The sequence below is a fragment of the Engraulis encrasicolus genome, chromosome 19 (genome assembly GCF_034702125.1).
Source record: "Engraulis encrasicolus isolate BLACKSEA-1 chromosome 19, IST_EnEncr_1.0, whole genome shotgun sequence".
In the NCBI taxonomy this organism is placed as follows: Eukaryota; Metazoa; Chordata; class Actinopteri; order Clupeiformes; family Engraulidae; genus Engraulis; species Engraulis encrasicolus.
The window spans coordinates 4,636,793-4,658,220 of NC_085875.1; the positions used below are offsets into that span (position 1 = coordinate 4,636,793).

Here is a 21,428-nt window from a genome sequence, read left to right on the forward strand (position 1 = left end):
CACGCACACACCTCTGCACAATAATAATAATAATAATAATAATTGTATTTGTATAGCACTGTGCCATACAAGGCATGTAACTCAAAGTGCTTAACAAATGAAAAAAAAAAACATTTTAGAGATAGATTTAAAAGGAGAGGTACAGAGGAGAGGCAGAAAAAGCAGGAAGGCAATATCCACCGGACACGAAGTTACTGGCTCCAATATTTCAGCGCCCCGTTTGATTCTTTACAGACACTTATACGTTAACGTTGCACAACCAAATTAATATGCTATGTCTAAATTATAGGCTCTAGTCTCCAATGTGCCTGGTTTCACGTGTTGTTGGCATCACCAAATAATCTGCACAATATGCGGCACAACTTTTCGAGTGCTACATTTAGACCGGGTAAAGTATCATCGAGCATGCTCCCTTCAATAATATTAAGATTGTCCCGTAACCACTTGGTCTCGGCCCCGCCGCAAGTATCCTCCACCACGAAGGTCCTCTGATATTGTGACCGTTTTAGGATATTTTCATATAGGCCTACAGAAATAAGAGCGTGCGCGCGCGCCTCGGACTGTAGGCCTACAATATCTAGACACGGAGGGAGACAGGCTCCAATATTTATATTCCGCGCCCAGTTCAGTTCTGCACTGACACTTTGAAATGTACATGTAAATGAGTGTCTAAATGTAGTAAAATTCCTGCAGGCTCTAGTCACCAATCTGGCTTGGTTGTTTGGGCATCACCAATAATAATGGCATGCGGCATGGTTTCTCGTGTTGCTTTTGCACCACCAAATAATAACTACACAATATGCGACATAACTGTTGTTTTGCTGCTGTTATGCCCAGATATTATTTTAACTTGTAGGATATCCTGATGTTATGTTTCACTAATGTAAGGAGTAAAACTCAGAAACTTCCCGAGTGCTAGCTACATTTAGACTGGGTAAACTCGTGACTTTAATGCCTTCCGAAACGGGCTATTCCAGTGTCTGTGACAGTGCATCTATTTTAGACTATAGTCTTGAGCAAAACTGTTTATTTAACATTGCAAATGGGCAGGATGATTTGCTTAGACACGCACGTGCTTCAGAACAGCTAGAACTGTGCAAGCTTGGTGACTGCTGCAGTTTTCAGTTGTCCTCCTGTCCAGTAGTCCTCCTGGATAATAAAAACAAAATAATGCCGACGAGAAAGTAACGCGTTACTCCCTTTGGGTGCCCGGTTGAGACAGTTTAATTTTCACACCCAAATCAATTTGGTTTTAAGTTTTAATTTCATTTTATTATTTTTTTATTATTATTTTGATGTTATTGGTCACCGGGCCTATTCTTTTGATTGGGAGATCAAGGAACTCTGGTGTCGCCGAAATGGCGTGCTGTGGGCTCTTTACGCACGGCACCTATGTCCCTTCCATCTTCAGTCAGACTCAAATCGGACTGAAATCAAGTAGCTGAGGTTAAACTGTCGTAAATACACGACCAACATCGAGTAGCTGAGGTAAAATAGACGTAAATACTCGGGCGGATATCCGGGCACTCACATCCGGCAGCCTACTTACATTGGGTTGCTACAACGCCATCCCGAGGATTTCATTATCGCAGTGTTACCAGTTTGGTTTTCTTCAGCCTGTTTTTATGTTTAAAACCTTATAGTTGTCAGGGTTTTTTAGTAACGTTGGGACAATGTCGTCAGAGGAGTTTGAAAAGTTACACGAGATTTACAGGTCTCTGTATGATGAACTCCAGCTGATGCCGCAGCGGATCACGCGAAGTCATGGAGGTAAATAAACTCAGTAACGAAATCATTAGCCGCCCTAACAGCTAGTTGATGGTCTGATACGTATGCCGTTTAGACTAGTATGTTCATTTGTCCGTTATTGATGCCATAATCAAGAATTTAGATTGACACAAGAGACATTTTTGAAGCTACATACATCTCTGCCTAGTTCTAATTATTGCTAGCTGGAGCTGGACTGCAGAAATGAATCCCAGTATTCCTGCCCCATTGGTGCAAACAATAATAACCTTTAAATACTCTTATGGATTACCTACTGACTGACTTGATACCTTCTGTTTTGGTGCCAGTGTTTGAGCAGTCTTCATTGGTATGTTAAGCGACTATTACGTGTAATAGCCATGTCATAAGACTCTGCGGGGATGTTTGAGACGTTCAAAACGAGTAAACGCGTTTGGTTCAACCCTGGATGCTGAGCTGAGATGGTGGATGGATGAGCAACGCCCTGACAGCTTCGACAGTGCATTTAGGCATACAATAACAATGGGCGATCAATAGATGTAGATGTTGATCTTCGAATGGCACGTGTAATTCATGTAATTTCCATGTGTTACAGAGGAGAGAAAGCGTTTAATGCGCGTCTTCGATGAGAGGACTGGAGAGACAGAAGAAGTCGTGAGTATATGATTGTCCTTAAGTAGCAAATGGTCATACAACAGAGAACTACAGTGTGTGTTAACGCACAGTAGGCCTAGCCTATGCGATGTTTAGTTTCCATCAAGTGTTCTATATTATGACAGCAGAGGGAGCTCCATCACTAGATTTCAGCCAGTCCATCACACCACTTTTCTGTGCTGCACAGAAACGTGGTGTGATGTGCTGCGTCTGACTGTGCAGGCCTTTAAACCCATTGCATCATGTCAAGTAATACTCCGGATGGTTTAAAAATTCCCAGCTCCAAAGTATGGACAGGGAGCTCATCGGCGCTCCATCCACCTTCCGGAATGGGATGAGCACCAAGATCCGGATGTACAGGAGGGACGTGGCCAAGCTGCAGCGGGACGTGCGGAGCTCGGACCTGGGCACTGGCCTGGCAGGCCGGCCAGGAGAGAGCAGGCAGGGCATCTATGCCACCCAGAACGACCAAAGTGTAAGCACTCAGTTATACACACCTAAGTTATATGTTCACAGTTAGGTACCGTACTTTACCCTCTTAGTTGAAAAGCAGAACCTGAGCAATTCTTTTGATTTATCTCGTTTTATTGTTCCTGTTTGCTAATGGTCACCAGTAACCATGTAATTTACCTAACATCAAATCAAACTTATATGAGTAGGTTATTCTGATATCCTGAAACATTCTCCTCCAGTTACCCTATTCTGGGCCACTCTTGTTCATAACAGCCAGAACTTGCAGTTTACTGTAGTTTATTGGTGCTTCACACTGATAATCTCTTGGCCACTGCTTAATAGGCACCGTGCAGTACTTGGCAACAGCTAATAATCAACCACGAGTTGTGGGGATAATAGTGTACAGTAGGCCATCTGTTCCGAGTTATTGGTGATGTGTGGCGAGTAGTTAACTTAAGGTCTGATCCAGAGACGTGCGGTCAGGGTAGGCAGGGTAGGCAGTGCCTACCCTGGGATAAATGTCTTAAAAATAAAAACTAACACGTGTTTAAAAAAATATTCTTCAGAGTTCACATAGGCCTACACAACAATAACATTGATTCAGCATAAATTATGAGCTGTTTAAAGTACAGTATACACAGGACAACGATCAAAAACCTAAGTAATCGCACGAAGCAAAGCGCTCAGGCTTGGGCAGGTTGCCGTGGCAACGCGCAGTCCCGGCTGGTAGCAGAGACAGGCTGAAAGCAGAGCTTTCGAATGCCAGCCAGGCAGCCCGGTAAGGCTCGCTTTTCCTCTGCCTACCCTGCCTTCAATGCTGTCAATGTAGAAGTTTGCGCATGCGTATTAAGTTGTCACATAGCTTGTCAATGGGACTAAAAGCAGAGCCTTTTATGGCAAGCGGAATTATCATTTATTAGCTATGCTCGAATATCCGCAATTGTCATTGTAGATATCAACAACGTCATTCTGGATATCTACAATTGTATTTTGGATAGTCGTGATAGCCATTGGAGATATCTGAAACGTCATTTCGACTATTCAAAATGATAGTTATAGATATCTACTATTGTATTTTGACTAGGCGAAACTGAGTTACAGATATCTGCAATGACGTCATTGAAAACGACATTCAACTCGTCACATATCTCAAATAACAATTATGGATATCTGTAATTCAGTTTTGACTAGGCAGAATGAAAGTTAAAGATATCTCAAACGTCATTTTGAATAGTGTAAAATACCCTCCTTGACGTAGTAAGACTCTGCCATGACCCGCCCCCTCCGAATTCTGATTGGTTAGCCACTTAGTTCCACGTTTTAGCCGGATATGTAATTCATGCTCCCTTGTTGATGTGTTTACTGGCGGTGCATTTGAACAAGCTACGACGAAAAGCACTATTTAAAGATAACTACTATGGTAATAAACAGATTATAGTCTGATACGATTTCTTAAAATGTTTAACATGTATCCGATTTGTGTTTCCCTCTCCATGCTGGTTAATGGCTCCATTAGACTCGTTGTTACAAACAAAATACGTGATACAGACGCCTTTTCTGTCTGTCAAATCTCGTCCTTCACGCTGTCTTGTATTTTACACTGAATTCGCTCTGAATTAATATCAGCCAACATACTAAATGCTGCTTAAATTTCGATTCGACTGGTAGAAAAGACCTTACAAGCCAGTTTTGCCTACTAGCCATTTGGGCTAGTGATGCAAAAAGCTATGAGCCCTGCCTGCTAATATTACCAGAGAGGTGCTATAGAGGTAAAGGGCTATGATATTACACTGCCAAAAAACTACTGCCTCCAGAAATATTTCAACCAAAGGTTGTTTGGCTTACTTACCATCAGTTTTGGGCAAGTTACAGAAGAAGTGTAATGCATCAGTGATTATTACTGTACTTTCAAAGCAGTCCCTTAGGCTAACATTAATTTTAATGTAAGGCATTACCCTTAACACACCATCATGAAGGGGGGTAATTAAATGAAAGCAGACATGAAAAGCAAGAGGCAAGATCAAGATGGAAACAAAAAAGATGGCATAACAACGTTTTATTATGGAATAGAAAATACTTTGTCATACCAGCATGAACATTGCCTTTGGTCTCACTGAATACAAACACAAATAGACAAAAACAGGCGAACAAATCGCTGCATCCAACCCCCTCCCAGCACACAAATACAAATCAGTCAGTAGTTCCAGACCCTACACCTCTAGCTTTCCCATTGCTTGTTTACCATGGTATAAAATAATGTTTATAGATCTTTCTCCTTGCAATGATGTGCCTACCTGATGGCAGCAGTTCAAATTTAGAGGGAAGAGGATGGGTAGAATCATCTAAAATGCTCAGTCTTTTCCTGTCAACTGTATCCTGTATAGACTGCCCAGTGGCTTGTGAGTTCCTCATATAATATTTCCTTTCCTACCACTCTGGACAGCCTGTTCTTAAGTAAGGTGAGGTGGCCATACCAAACAGAACTGTTATAGGTAAGGCCACTCTCTATTAGGCTTACATATGTCCTCTCCAAGATGTTGCAGTTTACTCCAAAGCCGTTCAGCTTCTCGGTTAAGAACAACTTTTGATTGGCCTTTTCGCATACAGCATCAACATTATCTGCAAAGTTAAGCTTGCAGTCAATATATTTATGGGCAGTCATGGGTAAGCGGTGAGGGCGTCAGACTTGTAGCCCAAAGGCTGCCGGTATGACTCCCAACCTGCCAGGTTTGTGGGGGGCTAATTAACAGTGCTCTCCCCCATCCTCCTCTGTGACTGAGGTACCCTGAGCATGGTACCATCCCGACGCACTGCTCCCTTGGGCCGCCATTGGGGGCTGCCCCCTTGCACGGGTGAGACATAAAATGCAATTTTGTTGTGTATAGATCACTGAACACAGTAAACATTAAACAAGAATGACCCAAGCAAACGTGAAATGCAGTGTTCCAGTGGTTATTTCATTTGTTAGAAAAATGCCATAAAACCTGCATGAGCCTGTGTGAAAAAGTAAATTGTTAAATGAGAAGGTATCTGTGATTAATCTAAATCATTTTGGATAGCAGAGTTATATTTCACAGCTGCCCAAGTCTGACTACTACCTGGCCTTTCAAACCAAGAGATAATTCATATCGAACCCATGACATCACACTGTGAATCATCGACATTCGGGAGCAGGTTGTAATAAAAATAATTTACATGTCTCAGACTGTAAAAGGTTCTTCAGTTATTTCTAAATCATTGGGTCATCTGCAAACCATGGTGAGAGCCATTATCCATAAATGGAGAATACATGATGTAATGGTGAACATTTTGGCTGTCACACTAAAATTACCCCAAGAAGACAGTGACTGTGGATCCAAGAGTTTAGAAAGGAACACAGAACAATATCTTACCAATGGGAGGTGTTAATTACCGCATGAAATGGAAGTGTTCATGACTCAACAATAAGAAAGAGACTAGGTAAACATTGCAAGCATGTCAGAGTTCAACGGCCAAAGTCACCTCTGACAAGGAGAGTATCAAGACTTGTCTCACATTTGCTACAAAAAAAAAAAAAAAAAAAACATTGACAATGCATACAAAGCTTCTGAGAAAATATAAATTAATCACTGAGAAACTGCATTTTATGCTTACTTGGGTCATGGGTAATGTTTATATTAGTGTGGTTATCTGAAAATGTTAAGTGTGCCAAATGTGCAAAAAAGTAAACAAAATCAGTAGGGGAGGTAAAAACATACACATGGCACTGTATATATACATGTATATAATACTCATGTAGAGCATCAATAAAACATGTCCTGTTTCAAAGAAGAGGGCGCTTATCCTGCCGATTGATGAGGCAGGGGGCTAAAGCCTACCCCCCTTCACAGGATGGGGACAAACTGGTGACAGTGGCGAGGGTTGTAGAGAAGGTGCCACGGCTGAAGCAGAGACCCATTGCATCCTCTCCTCACAGGACAGGGACCAACCCTCGATGGAGTCTGAAGGGGAGGAGGTGGGGTGTCGACGCCAGCATACTCTAGTCAGCAAAACAGTAGAGATAGACAGAGAGGTTTTAAATGAGTGTGTGCAGGCAAAGTGAGTATACCCAAAAACTTAAGCTAGGTTGTGGAGTCCATCAGTAGGGGTTTGAATTTAGAAGTTTACTACCCAATGATCTTGTGTAAATACACACACAATACATTACACTTAGTTGACACTTTTATCTAAAGTGACTTATTCACAGGGTATTGGTTACAGTCCCTGGAACCATTTGGGGCCAGGTGCCTTGCTCAAGGGCAGTTCAGTCATGCATGGAGGTGAAGGGAGAGGTAAGGGTGGGACTTGTTTCAGCAACCTTCTGATCTTAAGTGCTAGTTGGCCATAAGACCACATCCTTAACCATTTAGCAATGTCTGCCCACACCTATAGAATGCAATTTTTTTGTACACTTGAATCACACAAGTCGAACCGTGCAGGGACACCTCCGTCACACACACACATTTACAATGTCATGTTCCAACGGGTACAGAATACAGTTAACAGTGTGTTTTGCTTTCATTTTCTGTGCACATACCTAGTCCTCCGGCACATTCATGTTGACACCTGCACAGCATCCTCCCACAATCACTGTTACAAAGCCACCTGAAAAACATATGGCATATTATTTTAGGAGTAATCATGTAATCAATTCTTTTTAGTGAAATATGTAGACCAGGGTTTCCCAAACTGGGGTGCGCGGCCTTCCATAAGGGAGTGCACAAAATGAATAGAGTACAGTAATGGTGGATATGTGTGTGTTTTAAACAGCATTAATGAACAATAAGTAGTAGGTTTTTTTTTTTTAATTTAAGGTGAATTGTATGCTGGAAGGGTCCATTGGAAGTGCAATTCATAGTGTAATTTATATTGTCATGTAACAAGTTCCATTGTAATGACGGCAGAAAAATATTGGGTCTATTGGGAATGAGGATTCTCCAAAATGACTCTGCATAATGTGCGGTGATTTGCTAACCCATAGTGCAAACACGCTTAGGCCGAGGGTGAGCAAACCACATTAAAATATACAAGGGGGTGCACAGGGAATAAAGTTTGGAAACTGCTGAATTGTAGACTAAATCAACAAATAATTTCAGGAGTGGGGAGATATAATAGAGAGAGAAACAGTTTAAGAGTTCATCCATACGTGTCATTGCTTTGCTAAAATGCGATCATACTCGCAATACTGTGTTAATGTAAGAATCATGTTATACAAGCCAGTGCAGGTGGAGTGGCGTGCATATGGCAAGTTCTGGAAGGCATGACTGTCTCGGTTGTCTGATTATAACCAGACCTAATCACAACTTAAAAAAGGTCTGCAGACCTGCCTACTGTAAATCTAGTAGGGGGGTGTGTGTTTTACGATTGCAATGGCTGTTTATTGGGCATACGTAGCCATAGCCAATCGTGTCAGTCGTATCTATTCCAACAAACATCCATCGCCTTTCCACGTCTCCCAGCTCTCCAATTGTAGAGAGACAGTGGTCTGGTACCCTCGCTGAGGATAAACTCCATGCCGTCTTTCGGATGGGAATGATTGTGCAAAGCAGAATGGGATTTCCCAAGTTACTGTCTCAGTTCTGTGAGATGCAAATTGCTGAGACGCTTTTCATAGGCAAGAAGAGGCATTCAGGTTAGAAATCAGTCAATTAATGTGATTTTGTTTTAGTGAAGCCTTACCATTTGGTTAGTGTTGAGATGAATGGTGCATAGAGACGTGGAGCCTTGGGCACTGGCTATAATCATTGGAGCTGAAGAGGACTTGACAGTGCTTGTCCTCATCATGTCCTCGTCGCCTAACTTTGAAAATGAAACAAAAATGCATGCTTGTCATTTTATCCCAGGTGAAGTATGAATGCACTGCAGAAGCAAATCAACATTGTACTGCTTCTACAACACTAGGCTACAGTACCATTATTATTCAGTCAAACTCTGTGGGCAGGGCAACATCATGATCAGACCTCTGCCACAGTAAATGAGACACCAGCCTATCAGTAATTTTAAAAATCTTGGGTTGCAGCTGACGTCATAGTGCTGCCCCCTGGTGGTGATCTACCGCTGCTGGTGGACAACCTGGGCTTGGAGCCATTGAAACCCATTCAAAACTTCATTTTTTCGATCTGACACAGAATATTTTTAATCAGACCTAAAGACACACCATGGGACTTGTTTAAAAGCTGAGAACCTCAGCTTTCCATAACTGAAAGCGGTATCTTCCTAGCATCTACCAATCCGAAGGTAGCCTACTTTATGTGCGGGGTTACCTTTCTAAAGATAGCGTTTTGTTTCCTTGGAAACGGAGCGGAGATGAAGCAAGACCAATGAGCCAGACAGACTGACGAAGCGATAAATGTATGTAATTTGATTCGGTTTTGCATTATTATGGATGAATTTCTAATCTTGACATTCTAATGGACAATCTGTACGAGTTTCAAAATGCGTTTTTATGTAACATGGGAGTAAAATGTGTTAACAGTACGCCCGTCTGGGATTTGTTAGCTAGTCCGCTAGTTAGCTATATAGCAAGTAAGTAATAGATATTAGACTCGATCTGTCTCAATGGCCCAAGCATAAACAAAGAAACACCAGGATGTGGATGTTTAATATCAGCAATTTGTCAAAGCAAAACATTCTGAAAATATTCACAGAACCAGTTCATTTTATCCACAGCCTTGAGTGTCGGCAAATCTTTCCACTTTTGACATGATGTAGTGTAGAGACCTAGCACTTGCTAGCTAACTAGCGGGCCAGCTAGTTTAACAAATCCCAGACGGGATGTAAACACATTTACTCCCATATCACATAAAAACACATTATGAAATTCGCATAGATTGTCCATTAACATGTCAAGATTAGAAATTCATCCATAATAGTGCAAAACCGAGTCAAATAGCGTGTGCGTAACACATAAACCGCGTCCGTTTCCAAGGAAATAAAACGCTATCTTTAGAAAAGTAATTCCGCACATAAAGTAGGCTACCTTCGGATTGGTAGATGCTAGGAAAATACCGCTTTCAGTTATGGAAAGCTGAGGTTCTCAGCTTTTAAACAATGGTGTGTCTTTAGGTCTAATTAAAAATATTCTGTGTCAGATCGAAAAAATGAAGTTTTGAATGGGTTTCAACAATGGCTCCAAGCCCAGGTTGTCCACCATTTCAAATTCGCGCGCTCCCGTGATGGGGAATTCTGACGTAACTACAACCCAAGAAATGATCAAAAAAGGAGACAGGAACAGCAATTCAACAACAAGTGCATATTTAAGCAGCACAAAACAAACACCTTTATGCAGAGTAAAGAATCACCCTCATAGCTAATGTGCTAAATGTCTGTGGTAGCTGCTAATGTGTGCCAAGTTCAAGTAAAACTGTTGCCAAATTGCATCCTACGGCCTTTCCCGGTTATAGACAACCACAAGCTGCTATTAACGACAAAAACCTGCACTCTCAATTGATGGTGTATGAGTGGTGATACCGAGCTTTTTGAACGGGTTCAAAGTTAACCGTTGGACTCACAGCATACACTTGTACCAATTTAAAACAGAACTCACCCTGTACTCGATGAAACAGTCGGTCGTCGCGTTGAAGTAACTTTAGGCATGATCTGCACTGGAGCTTGCCAACTCTGCTCTTGCACGAGTAGCTATGTTGAAAAGACGATTGAAAACGGTTTCTTGACGCTCGTTGTCCATTTCACAGGTGCAACTAATCACTAAAATGGCGGTGTGTGTGTGTGTGTTTGTGTGCTCCCGCCAAATGTGAGGGGTGGGGGAAGGGGAGGGGGGTTGGTGGTGCGTGCATGGGTCATTTGCATACAGATATCTGTAACGTCATTTCGCCTAGTCAAAACTGTTATTCTAGATATCTTTAATTACATTTCGACTAGGCAGAATGAACATTACAGATATCTCCAATTTGAGATATCTCTAATCAAAAATCATTTCCAGATATCTATAATTGGATAGTGGATATCTACAATTACATTTCGCCTATCCATAACTCCAGTATGAGATATCTAAAACGTCATTTTGACTAGTCGTAACTCCAGTTACAGATATCTGCAATTGAATTTCGCCTAGTCAAAACTCAATTAAGGATATCCAAAAAGGAAGATATAGATATCTTGAATTAGAAGGATTTGAAGATATCTTGAACTGACATTTTGACTAGGCGAAATTCAATTGTAGATATCTCGAATTGCAATTAAAGATATCTGCAATTCAGTTGGAGATATCTGCAATCTATGTTGTGGATATCCAAAATAGAATTGCGGATGTCCAAAATTACATCACCCATTGAAATGAATGGCAAACGTGACGTCATTTCCCCTATCCAGAATTCATTACGGATATCCGAAATGACAGTTACGGATAGGAGGAATGTCGTCGCGGATATCTGAAATGCTAATTTTGACTAGGCGAAACCGAGTTACAGATATCTGCAACACATATCCATTCTGGCTATTAAATGTTAAAACCGCTTGCCATAAGCCTTTACTCTGTGGCGGGAGTATGTGAGCCAATCACAGCGCCCAAAATGAAAAATTGTTACAATTCAGGTAGTAGCCAATTTCTGCCCTACAGGCAGCTATGATAGCAACAACTAGCAAGGCAAGGCTTGTTCAAATCTCTAGCTATTAGCCGTATCGGAAAGAAAACATGGCAGTCTTTGGCTTTTTGTCTTTATTATTTAAAAAAATGCCGAGAAGTAGCAAGAAAGACGGTTCAAGTGACAGACAGCTGAGCCGTTTGCAATCGCTGCATTGTGGAAATATTCAACATCAGATGGGTAGCAGCTTCAAGTAGTTTGCACTGGGACAAAATGTCTTCATCATGTCAACCACCCCGGGCTTTTAATGGAACTAGCTTGCATGAAAAACACAGCCTACTTGTGATTCTGCTTTAAGGTAAGATTCATCTAATTATTATGCTGCGGGTAGCCTTTTAACATGAACATGCTCAAGTTTTTTCGTGGTGCCTTTTGTTGTCACCGTTTGTCAGGGTGTTGACATTGAAGATTGGTTGTGCGGTGGTGGACATGAATAGACCGTGTGTGTGTTATTATGGACGCGAGATTGTTTTTTGAGCGTACGACATGACTCCATTTCCCTAATTTATTATGATGATGACTACGCAATGCGTGAGTTGTGTGGAGCCTGTTAGCAAGTGCAGCTGCGTTCTTTTGAAGTGCGCGGTGTGCGAGTCGAGATCAACGTGGAACAGGACGATTGACTGGGGATGGTTTCTCGGAGTGCTTCCGCACTCACAAATTGACTTAATTTGAAACACCTTGCACAACCGTAGCTGAAGTGTTTGAGAATACTATCACGCACAAGAATGAGTCTCAGAAGTGGTTTCGTTGGTTTACTCGATACTGTCTGAATGCACGGGTCATGTTTGCAAGCAATCCGCCCCCTTGCCTACTTTCCTTCTTGTCTGTGAGTGTTTGATTATCAGCACAAAACGCGGCAGTGAAGCAGGAGCTGTTACCTAGGTTGGTTTATTGCTAAATGTAAATCGTTTCCCCCTCACATGCTATGGTGTGATTCACAGTTGGTGAACTAGACATTTTATCTTCAAAAGTAGGCTACACTGTGCCACCCTCCATCCATGTGAAACACCCTGGCATTTGCAACAGAATAAACAGAAGAGCAACAAAATCAACTGCTAAAGCCAAAAGTTAAAGCTTTTCCCCCAAAATGTTGTAGCTTTCTAAATTATTATTGTAAAATATAGGCCTACAGGTCCTTAAAGGTGTACAAAGTATGGGTCCTGGAGCTAATTTTGCAATTTGGCAAAACAAATAAGTGTAGCTGGCCTTTTCAAGAAATTGAAATTATGTTTTCACTTATTGTTTCAGATTTAGGTCTACTGACAATGTCCAAATGTCTAAATAGTGTAGCCTATTTACTTATTTAGTTATTAGAGCTGTGGTGGTTAAGCACTGATGGCATCTTATAGCCTACTTTATATTTACAGTATTTAGAGAAACATAGGCCTACTAATGCACATTAAAGACCATATCAACATGTTTATGTGAATAGGCCTATTTGCCTATTCAAACCATACCTTGTGGCATAAGGCCCCCCTCTCTCTCTCTCACACACACACACACACACACACACACACACACACACACACACACACACACACACACACACACACACACACACACACACACACACACGTTACATTTCAGATCTGCATGAAAGGGGACTATTTGTTCAAAGTTTTTAGTCTTTTGTAAAAGTTTTTAGCTGATAGTGACTCTCCAGATTTGGTTAAAATGCAGGAAATTGCATCTAAGAAATACATTTTTTTCTGGGGGAGGACCGAACCCACCGTTAATATATATATATATAAATATATATATATTCTATATTTACTGCCTACCCTACCATACCCTTCACTGCACGTCACTGGGCTGCTCTCTTGCATCGTCATCCACGGCTGAACAGCCTTTAATTGCACTAAATGTTTAGTAGTTTATTTCCAGAATTCATGCTGCCCATTCCCAAATGTTACATTTTCATGAATGCTTACCAGCATCATCAAGCTATAAGCACTCATTACGACTGGGAAAATGACCCTTTTCATAAATGAACAAAGGGATCTTCTCCACGTACAGCATTTTGAATTTGCAGAAATTGACATCTTTAGCTGCAAAACTTACTGCACTTTGGTAATTCTAGTAAATATTGGTTCATCAAATATTAGTTCATCATTAGTTCATCATTAGTTCAAACATTCATGAAAAGATCACGTTTGGCAATAGGCAATAGGTAACACAGTTTCAGTAAAGCATATTTGTAATACCTACTCTGGCCACAATCCTACACAGTGCACCCTCAGGCCAATTTCAAAATGCAGTTGTATTGCTCCATCTCCCCTTGACATGTCAGTTCCCTTCTCTGAGATCCTGGCCAACTAATGAGGCATGGTTTGTTTATGTATTTTTTGAAATGTCTTAACACGCTCCAAACATCGTTCCAAACTTATGTAACATCAACAGTCACCTCACACCACAGCAAGTTGTAGGATGATATTCTAGTGTGTCGTGTGGTAAGACAACAAACAATGCTGGCCAGGATCTCGGAAAGGGCAGTGAGTCAAGTTTAAAGCGAGCAATACAATTGCATGTTGAAATCGTCTGGACTTTTCCTTTAATCAAGGCATCTAACCGTATTTCTCCAAACAGTCTATCACAGTGTGTAAATGCCATTTAATAATAATGAATAAGAGTGTCTATGTAACGGAGGCTAACTAGCACAGAGTTGGCGTGGAACGTTGGTAAACCTCCCTCCGATAGCTTCATACAGTCTCGTGCCGTTGGGCCGAGAGACTAGTCTCTTGGCCCAGCGGTATCATACTGTGTCTCCCATTGCCGAACCGTTGAAGTTGACGAGGTCGCACGTTCGATCCCCGAGGGGGGTGAACAGGTGCAAGATGACCTCCGTCACATCTACTTAGTGTGAAGTGTGAAATGTAATGTGTTTTCTCCCCTTCCTCTAGACCCACGTGCAGTCCCAGCGAGCCCTCCTCATCCAGGGAACATCATCACTAAACAACGCCACAGCCAGTATCGAGCGTAGCCAACGGATGGCGGCCGAGACCGATCAGATTGGCAACGAAATCATCGAGGAGCTGGGCGAGCAGAGAGATCAACTCGACCGCACACGCGACAGGGTAAGAACAAGAAAGGCTAACACTATAGAATTAGATTGACATGTTCACCACTATTATTATAAGACCTCTGTTAAGCAAAATCTACCATTTGTATATATTTATCATTTGTTTCTATCATTGTTTGTTCCGTCATGTGTAATAATGAAGAATCTATGCATGGTGCAACCTTTTCTCATTTCATATTTTGGTCAGCACTCTCAAAAGAAGAAAAACTTGTTGGCTGAAGCCTGCTCCAACCTTAATTAATTTCTATCATTGTTTCTAATCATTTGTTAGGCGTGCAATTTGTCAATATCATCGTAATAAGGACATAGTAGGTCCTTGATTTTCCGTGTAACATGTCATAAAAGTCACTTATGTGCAGACAGTAATTATCAGGCATGTATTTGTCGCTGACACATGAACCATATTATAAGTGTTAGTGAAGAAAGTTCACTGCTATAGAGACTGGAGGCCTTTTTGGAAAGGCAGTGTCTGTCTCCTTTACATTACATAACATTAAATTACATTACACTTGTCCGAACGCTTCTATCCAAGGTGACTTACAGTTATTACAGGGTATGAATTGCAGTACCTAGAGCAGTGGTTCTCAACTTTTTTTTTTTAAGAAATGCCCCCTTGGCCTCATCACAAGCCTCCCAACGCCCTCTTGACATCATCATAAGACTGACAACGCCCCCTTAGTGTCAAAAAATTAAATGGACTAATGTCCCCAATGGCAACTAAGCACCAATCCTTCTCAGCTGTATCCTTCTCAACGCTACCCTAGAGCTCTCCAACGCCCCCTGGGGGGCTGTACCACCCCTGTTGAGAAACACTAACCTAGAGCAATGTCAAGTTAGCAGCCTTGCTCAAGGGCATACCAACTCCCTAACCAATGGGCGACGGCTGCCTTGGCATTCAGGAACTTGACATTGCCCGTCTGGGCCAGCTGCTCTGGGAGGACATTGTTGTTGTCAGACAGCAGGCTAATCCGTGGATTGGAGAAGGACAAGGGGAGGGGGTACACACATTTTAAACTTCAACAGAGGTCATCCTGTCCCACCGGTAATCGCTTCTCAATGTCAAAGCCAAACGCTAGTGATGAGGTAAATTCAGACGAATGTGGGTGGTTGACTAATAAGGCCGTAACACACTTAAAGGAGGAAACATATTCCAATTCCTGAAAAAATGGGTGGAAAAATTGGGGGGGGGAAATAGAAAAAAATGGGGATGTCAGTGGTCCGTGGAATTTTGCCTAATTTTTGCCAATTTTGGGAAAATGTGTCTTGCGGTGTGACATCATTGGTGTGACATTTCTGTAAGATACAATAAAATGATTAATATTCTGCACAAACATATCCCCAATGCTCTTTCTGCTATTGTTCCTTTAACCCCCACCCCACACACACACTGCTAACCAGCAGTCACACCAAGGGACACCATAAATGAACCTAAGCATTGTGTGACAGAAACATTGCAATATGTAGAAATATTAAGAGGTTACTAGTCACCTTAAACTTCCACCGCACTCTCCAATAACTGAGGTATAACTGGTTAGGAGCCTGTCTTTAAGACCCTTGTAGTTGGCCTTGCAGCTGCCCATCCACATATTATATTACTGTATTGAGTTTTTTTCACATTCATATTTTTAATATAAGGTTAATATTTATGCAATCGTGCCAAATGCTTTATAAATGACTCAAAACGTTGTTGGTTTATTTTATAGCTGTATATATTCCAGGTTTTATTAATGTTACATGTAGGAGCGGGAAAGGATCTGCACACTGCTTGCAAAAGACTTAATTTATTAGAGGCAACGTTTCGATCATAGATCTTCTTCAGGCATCTTACACAAGTTAAAAAACAGTCAGAATAAGTAGAGAAGGCCTACACAGCTGATTGGCAGTCAGGCAATCAGCTGATAGTCAGCTGTTCTAATTAGGCCCAACAATTGATGATTACAAACAATCATGGCCTGCAGTCAAGTAATGGTTGTTCTGACAGGCATGTTAAAGAGTTAGACACATACAGCAAAGAAGACAAAGCAAAATAACAAACATTTAAAAAAAAAAAAAAAACAATTATAGGCATTTACATAGTGATCATAGAATGATCCATGATCAAGGATCACAAAAAAGGTTTTAGATCAAAGTCCAGGTTAAGGCCTTTGGGTGACAAGGTATTGAGGTGAAAAATATAAAAAGCCTCTCGTCTTAGAAGAATATTGTTGATATCCCCTCCCCTTCTTGGGTTATTACATGTTCAATCCCAAAATATCTCAGTGAGGAGAGATTTTGTTTCATTGAATTGAAATGCACGGCAACAGGGCTTTTGTCATCATGAGTTCTTATACTGCTCCTGTGTTCTGAGATCCGGGTTTTCAGACATCGTGTGGTCTTTCCTATATATGCCAGACCGCAAGGGCATTTAATCATGTATATAACATTTTTACTGTTACAAGTGATTGTGCCCTTGATATCAATCTTTTTTCCAGAGTGCGGATGGTTAAAGTAATGACATTTAGAGGTGAAATTGCATTGTGCACAAGAGCCACACTTATAATTTCCAGATGGAATAGTAGATAGAAAGTGAGAAGGTTGCTCAGGAGGTAAATCGGCTCTGACAATTTGGTCTCTTAAGTTTGGAGCGCGTTTGTACACAATGCGGGGGGGATCATTGAAGACTGTTTTTAAATTTGGTTACAATCACGCCACAGGACATTTGACATATAAACCTTTCCATAAATCTGAACAAAAATGTTTCTTCTCATCTAAGACTAATATGAAACATGATGTACCACATCTTCTTTCATTTACATTTGTTTTCAAGATGAAAAATATCAATTTTGTAGGTTTTTAACTAATGTTACGTAAAAACAGGGTGTCATGTCAACCACCCATGTACATTTGAAAACTTGAACAGAGTTCACCCCTCCCTCCTGTAATCATTTCTCAATTTGGCTGTACCAGACCCTCTTGCTGGATGAAATTAGTTGGACGATATGGTAAGACTAACGGCTGTGTACCTTTACTATTAATAACAGTGTTAATATGGTGCTTACAGAGCAGCATACCAGTGTTGTGCTCTTAACTCCCCCCCCAGGTTACGTCACATGTACAGGGTGATGTCCAGAAATGTGAACGATGAGGAAGTGACACAGCTAGAACAGAACATGTCAGGGTACACTTCAGATGAGTCGACTTCCCAGTATGTGACAAAGATTAGGACACTTGTTGACGGAACACTTTACTTGGAATCTGCTGCTAATACTGCTACTGACTGTTGTACTCCAAACACAATTTTATTGCCTTTTTGACCATCACAACAAACTCTTCAATCTTGAATCAGCTTCGCTATCAGCTATTCGATGAGTGGGAGACTCTGAACTTTACTTGCAACAGCAAAAAATGTCTGTCCTTAACTTATTATTTAATACTTATTTTGCCTGTGTATGTACCGCTTTGTCCCTATGCTCTAGTTTCATATGCAACACATTGTACTTTTTATACTTGATTACTTGATGTGCTGTTTATAACACCCTGTACTTTTTATTCTTGGCTATTGGTTACACTCATCTTGTGTGTGATTGGCCTTGCCATTTAGTTTCATGGTACAGGCAACTGATGTCTGGAAAAGGCTTCAGGGGGGTGAAGGGGTTGAGTGGCAGCTAGCTGGCTAAGCTGATGCCATTGGCTTGGAATGTAGACGCTACAGAGACTCATGATGAAATTGCTCAGGAGAATTTATAAAATAGGAAAACAGCAAAGATCTTGCCATCCTTACAATGCCAACCAAGAACATGTCTGCTCTTGTTTCATGTACTGCCTTTATCATACCTTGACATACTCAATTTTGCAATAGAATGCCAAGATCTTGCATTCCCTGCTCTGCCAAGAACATGTCTGTTCTTGTCTCTTGCACTGCCCTTGTGTACCATACATTGCCATTTGCACGCACTTAAAAATGGTACTCTGGACTCAAAAGACTATGTGGGGCTCAAAGGACTAATATATGCCGAGACATGCATGTACCAGAAGCTTGTTATTATAAGGCAGAGAGTAACCCTACGCCACCCCCCATAAAATAATTAAAAAGTGGATCACAAGTAACATGACTGGATTGAAAAAAGGGACAATATGTAAGTGAAGGGTTGAAAGAGGTAACTGCAGTACAAAAGGCAGTTCTGAATGAGCTAATCTTTTCTTTTTTTTCCCCCTAGCTGGTTCACACCGGGGAAAACCTCAGCCGGAGTCGTAAAATCCTGCGCTCCATGTCCCGAAGGTAAGCAGTTCTTTGGCATCCCTCCAGTCTGGGCAGGTTATGTTGATAGGCTGATGGGCACCAGCCAGCTTTGAGAAATGTGTTTTCACCTCCCAGTAGTAATGTAGATTGTGATTATATGGCATTACATAACACATCCAATCGTTGTAGTCAAGCGTCTACTGCAGTGGTTCCCAAACTTTTTTCTGTTGGGATTCCCTTTTGGACCCCAGAATACTGTCACAACCCCTCCCCCCACCCACCCATATTCCAAGTGTTCAAACATTTTTGTCCATTAATATTACTAAATTATAATTTGAAATTCATAGAAGTAAATACATGTATTAACCATAACCATTACCAGCCAGTTTGTGAAAATATCTTGAACATTATCCTTTGGTTTTCCCGTTTTTATGTTATGTCCCTTCTGTCTGCGACTCTCCTTCTGTAACCTCCTCACCCCTCCCTCTCTAATGGTCCTCCTGACCCCCACTTTGGGAACCACTGGTCTGGCATTGCACAGCTCATACTCAAGTGCTCCTGCTCTCCTACAACAATCTCTTGTTCTTTGGTGTCTTTTTGCAGGATTGTGACCAACAAACTTCTCCTATCCGTGATCATCATCATGGAACTCGGAATTCTGGGTGCCGTGGTTTACCTGAAGTTCTTCCGTAAATAGGACACTGTGTATTCAAGACGGGGTGCACACAAGAGGCCACAGGCTTCTTGCTGTCTGTTATCACCCCTTTCCCGTCTCTCTCTCTCTCTCTCTCTCTCCCTCCCTCTGCTTCTTTTCCTCTTTACCCTGATCACATACTGATACAGGACCGGTCAAAGAAACTTCATGATACTTCCCCTGTGGGCTCTTGCTCTCCCTGGAGCGAGCTGCCACAGCAGAGTGGTAAAGGGGGAGGAGGAGGAGACGAGTCTGTGCTCAGATGGTGTGTAATTACAGGCCATGGAAGAGGCTGTGATTGCCTGCCACATGGACCCAGTCCTCAGTCAGTGATTACAGACTGTGAGGCCCCCCCTTTTTTTCTTTTCTGGCTGCCTTCATCTGCTGGGATCCGGGCCACCCCGGAGCAGAGTGCTGAGCCAGAGGGGTGAACTCGAGTACAGCCAGGATGGTTTACTGCACAGGCCTACAGGCCTACGGGGCCCCGAGATCCAAGAGGGCCCTGATGCCCCAAACCTCTATCTATATTTCCATTCTCACGTTGGGTTGCATCATTGCATTTTTAAAAACTGTAGTTTCACATTTTCTTGGGGAACAAAAAAACCTAACATCTGGCCCAAAACCATAGTTCTTTTTTGGAAACTTTTTTGGGGGGGGGCGCTGCTGTCTTGCTGACTGGCCATGGAACCCAAGGCTGGATTGGGGCCTAAAACCGTCCTGGCATTTTTGGCATAGACCAGCCCCTTATAGCCCACGGTTTTGTACGATATTATGATTGGCTCTGTTCATTGTCTATATTAAAAGATGGACCCCATCTTTGGAAGTCCGGCCTGTAAGGGGTAAAAAACACTACAACAACAACAAAAAAAATCATACAGCATAGGCCCCTGAGGTCTGCAAGTGCATCGGGAAAATGCCCCGTGCGCCCTGATGACCAGTCCTGCCCTGATGGAGTCATTATAAGCTGTCCCTGGAGTTGAGTGCACTGCTTGACCCTCAGGCCCACCTGAGGAGCCTGGGAAATGTCTCCCGTCAACACAGCTGAGTCGCTGACCGTTTTGGCCAGGCCCAGGAGAAGTCATCTGAAAGGGCCTCCACACAAGACACATGATGTAATCAGGCCCGGGCCCCCCTACTCTCTGGGCCCATGCCAACTGACCCCTTTGACCCCCACCTTGCTTCATGCCCAGGCCCACCTGAGCAGCCTGGGAGACGTGCGTGGCTAAGGAGGAGAACCAGAGAGGACCCTCCTTAGACATAGACACCAATGTGGGTTCACTTCCTGTGACTTTTTTTTAATTTTTAGATGAACCTACTCTTGGACTGTGATGCATTTAGACAATTGTACATACTAACAAAGAGACTGAAAATGACCTTGCAATAATGAATATGACTATGAATATGAATGATGTAACTTTCAATATATGATAATATATTGACATGATTTTTTGTAAATTTCGACAGTGATTTTTATGCAGCTAAGAGTTCACTCTTAGTCCTATTCTGTGTATTAAAGAAGGAACTGAATGTCAGATGTGGTACAAAAGTGTCTTGTATTTTAGTTAAAATGAAATTAAGAATAGTCTCATGGACAAGAGTTAAAAGTTGGTAATTAATTTGAAAATGTGAAAATAGACAAAACATCTGTATGCTAGGTTATCACAGAACTTCTAGCAGACAACCAAAACCTGCAATATTAAAGGTGCTGTTGCATGCTCAATTTTTGAGGTTTATTATGCCACCTTTGGCAAACGACAGGTGTAGTATAAACATAATAAATGGGCGTTGTTGCAAACTTGGCAAGATCTGCTTTATGCCTGCTATGATACATTGTTGTCAATCAACAACACCTGCTGCCGCAGTAAACATTCGCATGGGCTGTTTGCGGACTTCCGACACACTGACCTGAGTTTTACTTGGCTGACTTCAGTCTATCTGCACCGTATCTGCACTGATTAA

The 21,428-nt window shown here is 41.8% G+C and overlaps 1 protein-coding gene and 1 long non-coding RNA gene across 3 annotated transcripts; one reads left to right on the plus strand and one right to left on the minus strand.

The window, feature by feature from the left end:
* The first annotated feature begins 1,568 nt into the window (after window positions 1-1,568).
* On the plus strand, window positions 1,569-21,001 carry vti1b (vesicle transport through interaction with t-SNAREs 1B). The gene is made up of 6 exons (XM_063183500.1): window positions 1,569-1,770; window positions 2,342-2,400; window positions 2,681-2,875; window positions 14,378-14,551; window positions 18,753-18,814; window positions 19,379-21,001. The coding sequence occupies exons 1-6, from the start codon at window positions 1,674-1,676 to the stop codon at window positions 19,470-19,472; spliced, it is 681 nt and encodes a 226-aa protein (XP_063039570.1). The 5' UTR covers window positions 1,569-1,673; the 3' UTR covers window positions 19,473-21,001.
* On the minus strand, window positions 4,895-11,047 carry LOC134469962 (uncharacterized). 2 transcript variants are annotated; one of them, XR_010039100.1, is made up of 4 exons: window positions 10,418-11,047; window positions 8,551-8,670; window positions 7,409-7,476; window positions 4,895-6,871 (listed from the first exon to the last, which is right to left on the minus strand). It is a non-coding gene; the product is annotated as an uncharacterized LOC134469962 (long non-coding RNA). The 2 variants fall into 2 exon arrangements; XR_010039099.1 differs by lacking the exon at window positions 10,418-11,047 and adding an exon at window positions 8,783-8,968.
* Window positions 21,002-21,428: the final 427 nt, after the last annotated feature.